The 15,024-nt window shown below is 38.1% G+C and overlaps 1 protein-coding gene across 1 annotated transcript in view; it reads right to left on the bottom strand.

Moving 5' to 3' along the window:
• Positions 1-2,527: 2,527 nt before the first annotated feature.
• The window catches only part of emx3 (empty spiracles homeobox 3), a 36,623-nt gene continuing 24,126 nt past the window's right edge, over positions 2,528-15,024 (bottom strand). Inside the window, exons 2-3 of the mRNA XM_051954832.1 lie at positions 8,740-8,924; positions 2,528-3,730 (exon numbers count right to left, since the gene is read on the bottom strand). Coding sequence (XP_051810792.1) covers positions 3,560-3,730; positions 8,740-8,924 — 356 coding nt within the window. The 3' untranslated portion in view covers positions 2,528-3,559. The remainder of the gene's footprint in view (positions 3,731-8,739; positions 8,925-15,024) is intronic.

The raw sequence follows: 15,024 nt of genomic DNA, 5'->3' as shown, positions 1-15,024 counted from the left end.
TTTGTTGCCATTTTGAAGTTTAAAAATGACTTAGAAACGGACATTTCTTCTTAATAAATTTAGATTATTCAGTTAAAATCAGAGGAAACTTTCATTTTTTTAGAATTTCTAAATAAAAGTGATGAAGTTTTGACATATTAGGTCCATAAATGTTCTTTATGTGCTGGTTTTAACTGTTCAAAACATCAAAATTCAGATTAATTCGCCACTGAAAATGCTTTTTTTAAAAATTAGTGACCCTCAGCCGGTTTATGAGATTTGTTGGGAGAAATATTGAATATTTCCAGACGCATTTTCAGGTTGTTTTTCCTTCACAAAGAGTCACAGGTTTGTCCAGCAGGGAGCAAAGACGTTTAAATAATCAGCAGATCCAGCCAACCGCTAACATTTACCAGCTCTGTCAGCGATAATGCTCTGTCAATTAACAATCTATAGATAATAGAAATCAAACAACTCTTCAGAGATGCAGGTTTGAGCTACAGAAAGCCTAAAGGTGAATTTTTCTGCAGCATTTTCAGCATTTACCAGCCAGACTGTATTTGTTTCGAACATTTGAGGACAAACGACGTCCCTCGGCCACAACGGAAACTGAGAATATTTGAATCTTCACACATCTGCAGTTTAATTCGGATTAATTCTAATTCAAGAATCGGTTCAGTTTGTGTCGGTTCAGGCTTCAGAATCATCGACATTTGACTCAAACACTGAGTTCTGTTAAACTTTACGGCTGAATTTTCAGAATTTTCAGACTTGTATTCAGCTGGTGAACACTCTACTACGGTTTAAATGTTGTTTTCAATAAACTACCTGCTCAGTTTTTCTTCTCTCAGTGCTTCTCTCGCACCTTCTTAAGATCCAAAAATGCAAAATGCAGTTTCTTGCAATTTCTCATCTGGTCTTAATGTTTTGATCAGGAGTGTATCTACGCTTACAGGAACCTTATGGAGACAGTACCAGTCCGGTTGGAAGTTTTTCCTCTTTTTTCCCCATTTTCAACAGCCACTAATTAAAATTCTGGCCTCTGCTTGAGCTAACTGGTAACTTAGATCTGCTGGAGACCATTCTGTCTGCGTCCTCACCAAGTTTCACAGCTGCAGGAGTTTTATTTCTGGAGATGGTGAAGCTTTAAAAAGGCTTCACGGGTAAAATGGGGGATTTTGAAGGTGAAAACAGAAGCATCTGAAATTCTCCAAGTTCAGCCAAAATGTTTTACAGAACTTCGTTTTGGGTCCCAAACAAGAAATAAGTGAAAGTAAAGTGGATCCCAGATTAGTCATGAAGACATCTGGAATATCTGGATTTGTTACTGAACTGAAGCAGAGAACCCAAACGTCTGATTGGTTGAAATATTGGGCTTCTTCTTCTCTAATTTATACTCAGGATCGTGAACTATAAATGGAGTTAAACTGTCTCAAGACTGCATTATAAGTACAGTTTTTATCTTAGGCTGTGGTTTAGGTGAGTCAGAATCACTTTCTAGACTATTAGTACCTTTAATTATGATTCTAAAGAGTCAGCTGGTAAATGTTAAAATCTCTGAAGGTGTTTCCCTGAAACATCTGGAATAAAAACAGTAACCATGTCTGGTGTATGAAGAGAGATTCTAAACCAGTTTTTTGGATTGTTTTTGGCCACAGAGAAAGTTTGACTGCTTAGAAACGGATCAGAAGTGTTTTCTCGGCTGTTAGAAACACTTCAGGTCTGCAGAGTTTATTCTAGAGTTCAGCTGAGATGGAAAGAACCTCAGACAGAAGCTGTTTGACAGATTTTAGCTGGAATCTCAAACTCCCTGAAGGTGTTTCCAGAATCCCTAAAGATGGAAAAGAAAGATGCAGACAACAGCTACCATGTCCGGAGCATGAAAAGGGATTTTTAACGAGGTTCTTGTTTTGTTTGACAAAACATAAAATTAGAGGTTTCACCACCTTGGAAACTCATTAAAAATCTTTTATTTCATGCAGCAGATGGTTCTTTTGAAATTCTTTTAATTTTACCTCTTAGAAACACTTCAGGTCTGCAGAGTTTATTCTAGAGTTCGGCTGAGATGGAAAGAACCTCACACAGAAGCTGTTTGACAGATTTTAGCTGGAATTTTTCTTTAATTTCGCAGTGAAACGTTCCTCCAGTTCTTCCCTGCTGGACCAACCTGGTTTTTACGTTTCCATCCGGTCGGTTTCTTTTCGCTCGGAAACCTTCGTCCCTGCAGCTCCTCGACTTTAATCGTCTCAGTTTCAGCTTCGTTTGGCACCAGAATCAGCCGTCCAGCGTTCAGTCAGCAGCCGCCAACACGTTTTCCTCCCAGAAGCAATAAATCCTCATCGGTTCTTTTTTGAAACAATCCTCCCTTGATTAGTTTTTCATCGTCTGTCTGAGGACAGTTCAAGATGTCCATCAGTCCTTGGAAAGGCGAGTTGTTGACTTCTGGGAGTTTGTGAGCGTTGTGTCGGTGTTTGTTAACGTTATGTTAGTGTTTCTTGGCATCTTGTTGGTGTTTTTGAGCATCATGTTGGGGTTTGTTAGCGTCTTATTGTTTTTTTTAGCATCATGTTGGGATTTGTTAGCGCTGTGGTGGTCTTTGTTAGCATTGTGTCGGTGTTTGTTAGCGTTTTGTTGGTGTTTTTAAGCATCATGTTGGGGTTTGTTAGCATCTTATTGTTTTTTTAGCATCATGTTGGGATTTGTTTGCGCTGTGGTGGTCTTTGTTAGCGTTGTGTCGGTGTTTGTTAGCGTTTTGTTGGTGTTTTTAAGCATCATGTTGGGGTTTGTTAGCGCTGTGGTGGTCTTTGTTAGCGTTGGGTTGGTGTTTGTTAGCGTCTTGTTGGTGTTTTTGAGCATCGTGTTGGGGTTTATTAGCGCTGTGGTGGTCTTTGTTAGCGTTGGGTTGGTGTTTGTTAACGTTATGTTAGTGTTTCTTGGCGTCTTATTGGTGTTTTTAAGCATCGTGTTGATGTTTTAGCGTCTTGGTGTTTTTGAGCATCGTGTAGATGTTTGTTAGCATCGTGTTGGTGTTTGTTAGCGTCTTGTTGGTATTTTTGAGCGTTCTGTTTGTGTTTTCAGGGTTTTCTGTAGGTTCTGATGTCAGTTTCCTCCAGCAAACATCCTTTAAAATGTATTAAAACCTCGAATTTGGTATTTTTATGTGTGACTTGAGCAGGATGTTAACTCTATTGGTTATTTTTATTTGCTAACCTTTTCGTGCATCTCCTCTGCTCCAGGTTGTGTTTAATGATAGCTTCATTATATTACTCGAAATTATTGTCCCTTTTAGAGTCTAGATCTTTCAGTTTGACTTTGTTTAAAAGAAAGTCTGCAGTTCTACTTTCAGTAAAACACTGCATTAAAAGTAAACTTTACTTTTTTGGTAAATAGGAAAAATAAATCAGATTTGATGACAGAGTCGGGTCTGATGCTAACATTTGCGAAGCTGCTGCGGCGCATCTTCTGCTTGTTTTGAACGCGTAAAAGGCGCCTGAATGCAGCTCAGACTTTGACTTCATGGCGGTCGTCGTGTGTGTTTGTGACAGTGCAGTGTTGTGCGGCGGCTGGGCGGCGTCCTCGTTTAGTCCTCGCTGATGACGTCCACGTCCTCACCACCAGCTTGCTGCTGCGTCGCTGCTCTCCAGCGGCTAACGTGTTGGCTTCCCTTCCTCTTCTGCTGAGCTTCGGGCGACTCCTCCTCCAGCTTCTGGCGCTTGTGCTTCGTCCGGCGGTTCTGGAACCAAACCTTCACCTGCACAAAGACACACAGGTGAGCGTCAGTAAATGGATGTTCATGGAAAACAGAACAGATTTATGACTGTCTGACGTCCCTGATTGTCTAACTGAGTCAAATTTGCTTTTGTCTAAACAGGAAAAATCTGAAAACTTCACCAAAAGCAAACTAAAAGTAACCAACAGTCACCTGGCTGAAAGTCTCAGATGTCTCGGCTGAACTGCAGGCTGTGTTTTATTTTTGTCAGCGGCACGATAAATGTTTGAATTAGTCAGCTTAAGTTCAGTGATTTATAATACTGTAGGGTTGTAGCTGTATTATTACATTAGGTGGGTTATTGTCCATAATTATTAACACTGTAGATGCATTATAGTCGGGTAAAGTAGTATTTTATATTGATTTTGTCAGGTTTAAATCAATATATATATAATTTACACAGGTAAATTAACACCAGAAATACTTCTTTGGGGTTTAAAGTCTGCAAGTGTGCATCTAAACGAGTATTCTGGAAACAAATCCAGAGTTCATATAAAACTTTTCGGTGCAAAGAAAAGGTTAATGAAAAGAACATTTGTCCAGCTGCTGAGCATGGTGGTGGAATCATCATGTCTTTAGGCTTCTGTAACCAAAAACTTCTCTAAATCCACCCTAATAAGCAGGAATCTGACAGAAACCGATCATTTGTAGCGACAAGTGAAGCTTTATTTCCACTTTATGAGGCAGCACAGCAGCACTTTTCTTCTTTTCTTTGGCGATAACGTCGTCAGAGTGACATCTGTATCTCAATTACACAACTACTTCCCGTCCCACGGACAGGATCTGATATTAAAGCGTCACCTCGGGCCTCTGGGAGTATTTATCGTGTCGATCTGGATCCCGTCATGCAGATTTAGGGCCCGACTGATTGTGCAACGTGAGCTCTGAACCAGCAGGACGAGTCCCGACAGCTCTGCGTGTCACAGTCGTGTTTTACCAGTGAGGAGGCTTTAAATCATGGCGAGGCTCGATTCTTATCGCTGACAGCAGCACAGTAGTAGCAGGAGCAGTAGTCACAGTAGAAGTAGTAGTAGGATAGCGTTACTTTTAAACCAATATTTCAGTTAGAAAGTATGATTTTACCTTGATGTAAGATGTAAAAGTAACACTATCCTATAAAAAGAAATGACAAAGTGAACATAATCCAATTAGGAGTAGCAGTAATAATAGTAGTAGTGGTAGTAGTAGTAGTAATAGTAGCTGCCTGAAGGTTTCCAGTCATAGTTCCTGAATTGCAAAGCCTCCTCAGGCAGCATCACAGCTTTAAAGGCTTTTTAGTTGCAGCTCAGAATCTTTCCGTTCTTATTTTTGGGTGGTTTTCTTCATTTATTGATTTGGAGACGTTTGTAGGATCTTGCTTGCGCTGTAGAATCCTTTAGCTGGTTTCAAAGATGCCGTCATATTTCCTTGCTCAGTTACCTGCTATTTAACCGAATGCCTTCTTCACTCTACCAAGCATGATGATTCCACCGCCGTGCTCAGCAGCCAGAGAAATTTTCTTTTCGTGAACCTTTTCTTTCAACCAAGAAGTGTAATTTTGACTGTGGATTTGTTTCCACAAAGTTGGTTTAGATGCACATTTGCAAACCCTGCAGTATTATAAATTCTATCACGGACCCGAATCTGACAAATGTAAACGTTTGTCATGTCAACTTGTCAAGTCTGAAATAGGGCTGCAACTAATGACGCGTCAACTAATCGTCTGAGCACGATACGTCATCAAAAGCGGAAGTGAGCGCGCAATGCAACAGAAATCAGCGTCCGACCAGAGCGTGGAATACATACTATATGAACGATGCAGCACCGATGTCCGTCCGTGTTCCGCGCTCCGGTCGGATGGTGATTTCTGTTGCATTGCGCGCTCGCTTTTGATGACGTATCGTGCTCAGACGATTAGTCAACGCGTCGTTCGTTGCAGCCCTAGTCTGAAAACGGGTTAAGACCCCAAAACACGTATGCATGGTGTGAATTTATGTGTTACTACATATGGACAATAGCCTACCTAAAGTAATAATACAGCTACAACCCTACAGTATTATAAATGACAGAAGCTGAGCTGACTAATTTAACTTTTATAGTGCCACCGGCCTCAAGCATGATGATCCCACCGCCGTGCTCAGCAGCTTTACAAATTGTCTTTCCTTGAACCGTTCTCACAACTAAAAAGGTTAATATTAACTTTGCATTTGTTTCCATTGGGCTTTCTCCAGATGGTATATTGTGAACTTTGCAGAAACAAAAACATAAATGCCACTAATCTTATTTAAAATGCTTCTGAGTATGTTTTCAATAACAGTTTGAGAAAAGAGAGAGAAAAAAACACCACAGTACGTTTTAAATAGCAACCATTCTGTTGTTTTTGCAAATTTACCAAACAAGTTTACCATTATTTAAATTTGTGTCGCTAATTTAGATATTACACAAATGTGACTCATTTAGTTTGGTAATTTGTGATAAAACTACTGAAAGAAAAAAACTGTAAACACAGAAAACCTTAGACAAGTCAGTATTACTGTCTAATAATAACTTTCAGTATCATCAGATCTGAGAGTTCATTTTATCAATCAGTTGTTCAGTGTCTAATATACCAGAAAATGAAGGAAGACGTCAGAACCTTCTAATTGCTATAGTTTAATTACTTTATTTTATGAATATTTGCCTCATTTGTAAGTTCCTGTTTTACATTTTAATTATTTTATCTTACAAAACTTGCCCCAGAACAAATACTGTAAATGCCTATCTTTGTCGGAAAACTGTCCAATATTCAGATTTTAGAGATAATTTTAGCCGCCCTGCAGTGTCCACATGCAAATGCAAATTAATCAGCAATGATTAAGTAACTTTAGAAGTTTTTATTTGTTTGTTTTTTTTGCCAGAAAAGGTTAAAGAAATCAAATAAATGTGATTTATTTTTAATGGACAGGAATGACAGCATTAATTTGAGCTGTAAATGCAGTGAGATCAGTGCTTTCTTTAGTTCAGGTGATGAAATGAACATTTATTAAACGGTAAACAGATAAATGTGGAACTAGAAACGGGTTAAAGCGGTGACTCAGCTGCCTCGGGAGGTTATCGTGGCTCTGAAGCAGCAGCAGCTTGTTAACACCGACTTGGATCTCCTTCAGGAACGCACATCGCTGCATCATTATTGCCTATAAAAGTGCGCTGATTGCAGAAAGCTGTGAATTATGTGTGATTAATAACCGCTGACGGCTGACTGATGGATTACTCTCTCTCTCTCTCTTCCTGTCTTTGGTTGTGAAATCGGCTCATAAATAATCGTGGATGATTCACGCCGTTTCACTGGCGTCAGGACTCGTATCACCGCGGCGACCTGATGACAAACACCGTCCATCACTCCTGAGAAAAGGCGGCAGGGAGCTGACTAACCGTCGACTCATCCCTCCCGCCATCGTTCCCCTGATCTGGATCTGAACCAGCTGCCTGAAATACAGACTGACGTCAGACAGACCTGGTTTTATCCCGGAGAGGAGAAACAGAAACACCGTTCACCCCAAGAAAAGATACGAATCATAAAGAAACACCATCTACATGAAGAAACACCATCTACACCAAGAACCACCGTCTACACCAAGAACCACCGTCTACACCAAGAAACAATACAAAATGTGAAGGAACACCGTCTACATGAAGAAACACCGTCTACACGAAGAAACAATACAAAATGTGAAGGAACACCGTCTACATGAAGAAACACCATTACACGAAGAAACAATACGAAATGTGAAGGAACACCGTCTACATGAAGAAACACCGTCTACACGAAGAAACAATACGAAATGTGAAGGAACACCGTCTACATGAAGAAACACCGTCTACACCAAGAAACACCGTCTACACCAAGAAACACCGTCTACACCAAGAAACAATACGAAATGTGAAGGAACACCGTCTACATAAAGAAACACCTTAACACTGAAAAAATAACGTCTTTAACATCAAAACACCTTTAACATCGCCCAAAATGTCCAAACCACACAAACACCTTTAACACCCAAAAAATAACGTCCAAATTTCACAGAAACACCTTGAACACTGAAAAAATAACGTCCAAACTGCACAGAAACACCTTTAACGCCCAAAAAATAACGTCGAAACTGCACAGAAACGCCTTTGACACTTAGAAAATAACGTCGAAACTGCACAGATACACCGTTTATGCAAAGAATCGGGAAAAAACATTGTTCACACAAAGAAACGCTATAAACGGTTTACAGACAGAAGCAAAGATCACAAGAAGAAAAAACTTTTACACAAAGAAACATGAAGAAACACCGTTGAGGCGAAGAATTGTGAAGAAAATCACTTCCCATGAAGAAACAATCACACGAAGGAACACCAAAAGAACATGTTTACCCGAAGAAATGTGAAAAATTTCACTCGAAGGAACACGGAACAGTATGTCAACGAATAAACATCGTTCACACATCGTAACATCTGCAATACCAGGAAGCACAAAACACCGTTTACATGAAAAAACACGAAGATGCTGTTTATACAAGGAAAGATCTAAAACACGAAGAAACACTTTCATACAAAACAAACAAAGACCTTTAACATTAAGCAACACCAAAAACATGAAGAAACGCAACGCGATGCTGTTTGCGAAGTGAAAACCAATACACAAACACTGTTTATACAAGGAAACGTGAACCACCGTTCAGAGAAGAAACACGAGAAAACATCTTCAACACCATGAAGAGAGTTCACACAAAGGAACACGAAAAAATACTTTAAACACGAACAGAACACTAGATATTCACACAAAGACACCAAACCATCCATGTTTATCCATCCATTTATTTTAGTGCGATATTAATCATCCAAACAGTTAATGGTTCGTTCATTCGTGAATAAATCGTCGTGTTTCTGTTCAGAGATCAGATTATTTTAATATTTAATTATAAGAAGTTGCGTTCCAGCCTCGTCCTCCCATCATGCCCTGCTCCTACGTTTCCCATGATGCCTACCTGCGTCTCGGTCAGACACAGCCCGCTGGCCAGCTGCTTCCTCTCAGCTCCAACCACATAGTGGTTCTTCTCGAAGGCTCGCTCCAGTCGCAGCAGCTGGGAGGGCGAGAACGCCGTCCGGATCCGTTTGGGTTTCCTGGAGAACGGACCGTGAAGCAGCAGGTTCTCTGGACTGCTGTCGTCCCCTGCAAACAAACAAACAAACAAACAATCAACACAGTCATCAACATCCGTTGAACAGGGCAGCAGCCGGCAGTTATTTCCATCATCAATCAGTCAGTTGCTTCTTCCACAACCCAAATTTTTCCAAAACAATTAAAAGATTGTCTAAAATGACTGAAACTACACCAATATAATGATACCTTCGACAAAAATTACTCAAAATTTGACCAAAAATTAACTTAAACTTAAAATGAATCAAAAATGACAGAAAATAGTGAAAGTCCATGTGTCCATAACCCAGAGTTTTCCAGAACAACTAAAAGATTGTCAAAAATGAATAAATTAGACCAAAACAATGATACCTTCGACAAAAATGACTCAGTTTGTCCAAAATGAGTTAGAATCCAAAATTACAGAAAATAGTGGAAAAACCTGGATTACCGTTTCCTGAAAGTCCAAGATGACCAATGTCTTGTCAACAACCCAAACTTGTCCAGCATGTTTAAAAGGTTGTCCAAAGTAGACCAAAATAGTAACTACAAAAGCACTAGATGAGCGCAGTACTCCGCCAAGGCTGCTCAGTTGATGTATCATTTCCGACGGATGAAATCTTTACTAAAAAAGGACTTTGTGCTGAGCACAGGCATGTGTTATGCATGTGCACTTTATGTATGGACGAACTGCGTGTAAATTTCTCTTATAAAGGTCTGTTGATCAGTTCATCACTTTGGGCAAGCCTTTGTTTTGCTAGTGTTAAAATAATCGTTCCCTCCATGCTTTTATTTTGAAAGCATATTTTTAATGTTACGGGCTTTCATTTTGTCATCATTCCAGCGTCACAGGAAGTGTTTATCGAAGAAGGGGTTTTCTGACATGATGAAGACTCTTCCCTGAAAATGTCATCCAAAGCCGTGAGTCCATTTTTGAGTAATGTTTGACACAGACAGAAAAACAGAAGGACATTTTTGTCACATTTTTGACGACATACTAACCTATGATGTTTTAGTGACGTTTTGGACGACATACTAAACTATGACGTTTTTGTCACATTTTGGACGACATACTAAACTATGATGTTTTTGTCACATTTTGGACGACATACTAAACTATGAGATTTTTCTCCATATTTTGGACGACACACTAAACTATGATGTTTGTCTCATATTTTGGACGACATACTAAATTTTGACGTTTTTGTCCATATTATAGACGACATACTAAACTATGATGTTTTTGTCATATTTTGGACGACATACTAAACTGACATTTTTGTCACATTTTGGAGGACATACTAAATTTTGACGTTTTTGTCCATATTATGGACGACATACTAAACTATGACCATTTTTCTCACATTTTGGACAAAATACTATACTATGACGTTTTTGTCGTACTTTGGACGACGTACTAAACGATCACATTTTCTTCCACATTTTGGACGACATACTAAACTATGATGTTTTTGTCCATATTGCTTAGTGAGAGAGTGAAAGGAAACAGGGGAGAGGAGTGGCAAGAGACGTACAGCAGAGAGCCGTGAGCAGGAATCGAACCCTGGCTGCTTAGACAGAGACAAGCGACGATTCGTAGTTCACCTGCTTAACCCATTGAGCTAAAACAGGCGCCCTAAATTATAACATTTGTGTCACATTTTGGACGCCATACTCAACTATGACGTTTTTGTCACATTTTGGAGGACATACTAAACTATGACATTTTCTTCCACATTTTGGAGGACATACTAAACTATGACGTTTTTGTCACATTTTGGACGACATACTAAACTATGACGTTTTTGTCACATTTTGGACAACATACTAAACTATGACGTTTTTGTCACATTTTGGACCACATACTGAACTATGACGTTTTTGTCACATTTTGGACGACATACAAAACTATTACGTTTTTGTCACATTTTGGACAACATACTAAACTATGACGTTTTTGTCACATTTTGGACGACATACAAAACTATGACATTTTTGTAACATTTTGGACGACATACAAAACTATGACATTTTTGTAACATTTTGGACAACATACTAAACTATGACGTTTTTGTCACATTTTGGACGACATACAAAACTATGACATTTTTGTAACATTTTGGACGACATACTAAACTATGACGTTTTTGTCACATTTTGGACGACATACAAAACTATTACGTTTTTGTCACATTTTGGACGACACACAAAACTATGACGTTTTTGTCACATTTTGGACGACATACAAAACTATGACATTTTTGTAACATTTTGGACGACATACTAAACTATGACGTTTTTGTCACATTTTGGACCACATACTGAACTACGACGTTTTTGTCACATTTTGGACGACATGCTAAACTATGACGTTTTTGTCACATTTTGGACGACATACTAAACTATGACGTTTTTGTCACATTTTGGACGACACAGTAACCTATGACGTTTTTGTCACATTTTGGACGACATACTAAACTATGACGTTTTTGTCACATTTTGGACGACATGCTAAACTATGACGTTTTTGTCACATTTTGGACGACATACTAAACTATGACGTTTTTGTCATATTTTGGACGACATACTAAACTGACATTTTTGTCACATTTTGGAGGACATACTAAATTTTGACGTTTTTGTCCATATTATGGACGACATACTAAACTATGACCATTTTTCTCACATTTTGGACAAAATACTATACTATGACGTTTTTGTCGTACTTTGGACGACGTACTAAACGATCACATTTTCTTCCACATTTTGGACGACATACTAAACTATGATGTTTTTGTCCATATTGCTTAGTGAGAGAGTGAAAGGAAACAGGGGAGAGGAGTGGCAAGAGACGTACAGCAGAGAGCCGTGAGCAGGAATCGAACCCTGGCTGCTCAGACAGAGACAAGCGACGATTCGTAGTTCACCTGCTTAACCCATTGAGCTAAAACAGGCGCCCTAAATTATAACATTTGTGTCACATTTTGGACGCCATACTCAACTATGACGTTTTTGTCACATTTTGGAGGACATACTAAACTATGACATTTTCTTCCACATTTTGGAGGACATACTAAACTATGACGTTTTTGTCACATTTTGGACGACATACTAAACTATGACGTTTTTGTCACATTTTGGACAACATACTAAACTATGACGTTTTTGTCACATTTTGGACCACATACTGAACTATGACGTTTTTGTCACATTTTGGACCACATACAAAACTATTACGTTTTTGTCACATTTTGGACGACACACAAAACTATGACGTTTTTGTCACATTTTGGACAACATACTAAACTATGACGTTTTTGTCACATTTTGGACAACATACTAAACTATGACGTTTTTGTCACATTTTGGACAACATACTAAACTATGACGTTTTTGTCACATTTTGGACGACATACAAAACTATTACGTTTTTGTCACATTTTGGACGACACACAAAACTATTACGTTTTTGTCACATTTTGGACGACACACAAAACTATGACGTTTTTGTCACATTTTGGACGACACACAAAACTATTACGTTTTTGTCACATTTTGGACGACATACAAAACTATGACGTTTTTGTCACATTTTGGACGACATACTAAACTATGACGTTTTTGTCACATTTTGGACGACATACAAAACTATGACGTTTTTGTCACATTTTGGACGACACACAAAACTATGACATTTTTGTAACATTTTGGACGACATACTAAACTATGACGTTTTTGTCACATTTTGGACGACATACAAAACTATGACGTTTTTGTCACATTTTGGACGACATACTAAACTATGACGTTTTTGTCACATTTTGGACGACATACAAAACTATTACGTTTTTGTCACATTTTGGACGACACACAAAACTATGACGTTTTTGTCACATTTTGGACGACATACAAAACTATGACATTTTTGTAACATTTTGGACGACATACTAAACTATGACGTTTTTGTCACATTTTGGACGACATACAAAACTATGACGTTTTTGTCAATTTTTTTGGACAAAATACTAAACTATGACATTTTTTCCGTGTTATGGACAACATACTAAACTACAACGTTTTTATCACATTTTGGACGACATACTAAACTATGACATTTTTCTCACATTTTGGACGACTTACTAAACTATGATGTTTTTGTCACATTTTGGACGACATACTAAACTATGACGTTTTTGTCACATTTTGGACGACACAGTAACCTATGACGTTTTTGTCACATTTTGGACGACATACTAAACTATGACGTTTTTGTCACATTTTGGACGACATGCTAAACTATGCCATTTTTCTCACATTTTGGACGACATACTAAACTATGACATTTTTCTCACATTTTGGACGACATACTAAACTATGCCATTTTTCTCACATTTTGGACGACATACTAAACTATGACATTTTTCTCACATTTTGGACGACATACTAAACTATGGCATTTTTCTCACATTTTGGACGACATACTAAACTATGGCATTTTTCTCACATTTTGGACGACATACTAAACTATGCCATTTTTCTCACATTTTGGACGACATACTAAACTATGACATTTTTGTCACATTTTGGACGACTTACTAAACTATGACATTTTTGTCACATTTTGGACGACTTACTAAACTATGACATTTTTGTCACATTTTGGACGACATACTAAACTATGGCATTTTTCTCACATTTTGGACGACATACTAAACTATGGCATTTTTCTCACATTTTGGACGACATACTAAACTATGCCATTTTTCTCACATTTTGGACGACATACTAAACTATGACATTTTTGTCACATTTTGGACGACTTACTAAACTATGACATTTTTGTCACATTTTGGACGACTTACTAAACTATGACATTTTTGTCACATTTTGGACGACTTACTAAACTATGACATTTTTGTCACATTTTGGACGACATACTAAACTATGACCATTTTCCTCACATTTTGGACAAAATACTAAACTATGACGTTTTTGTCGTACTTTGGACGACGGACTAAACGATCATATTTTCTTCCACATTTTGGACGACATACTAAACTATGACATTTTTTTCCGCATTATGGACGACACACTAAACTCCAACGTTTTTCTCACATTTTGGACGACATACTAAACTATGACATTTTTATCATATTTTGGACGACATACTAAACTATGGCATTTTTCTCACATTTTGGACGACATACAAAACTATGACATTTTTCTCACATTTTGGACGACATACTAAACTATGACATTTTTCTCACATTTTGGACGACATACTAAACTATGACATTTTTCTCACATTTTGGACGACATATAAAACGATGACATTTTTTTCCGTATTATGGACAACATACTAAACTACAACGTTTTTATCACATTTTGGACAAAATACTAAACTATGACGTTTATGTCGTACTTTGGACGACTTACTAAACGATCACATTTTCTTCCACATTTTGGACGACACACTAAACTATGACATTTTTTCCGTATTATGGACGACACACTAAACTACAATGTTTTTATCACATTTTGGACGACATACTAAACTATGACATTTTTATCATATTTTGGACGACATACTAAACTATGACATTTTTGTCCATATTGCTAAGTGAGAGAGTGAAAGGAAACAGGGGAGAGGAGTGGCAAGAGACGTGCAGCAGAGAGCCGTGAGCGGGAATCGAAGTCTGGCTGTTAAGATAGAGACCAGCTACTATTCGTAATTCATCTGCTTAACCCATTGAGCTATACAGGCGCCCTAAATTATAACATTTGTGTCACATTTTGGACGCCATACTCAACTATGATGTTTTTGTCACATTTTGGAGGACATACTAAACTATGACATTTTCTACCACATTTTGGACGACATACTAAACTATGGCATTTTTCTCACATTTTGGTCGACATACAAAACTATGACATTTTTCTCACATTTTGGACGACATACTAAACTATGACATTTTTGTCACATTTTGGACGACTTACTAAACTATGACATTTTTGTCACATTTTGGACGACATACTAAACTATGACCATTTTCCTCACATTTTGGACAAAATACTAAACTATGACGTTTTTGTCGTACTTTGGACGACGGACTAAACGATCATATTTTCTTCC

The sequence above is a fragment of the Acanthochromis polyacanthus genome, chromosome 10, assembly GCF_021347895.1.
Source record: "Acanthochromis polyacanthus isolate Apoly-LR-REF ecotype Palm Island chromosome 10, KAUST_Apoly_ChrSc, whole genome shotgun sequence".
Lineage (NCBI taxonomy): Eukaryota > Metazoa > Chordata > Actinopteri > Pomacentridae > Acanthochromis > Acanthochromis polyacanthus.
Note: the sequence above shows the minus strand (reverse complement) of the source record. Positions and strands in the feature narration are given on the sequence as shown.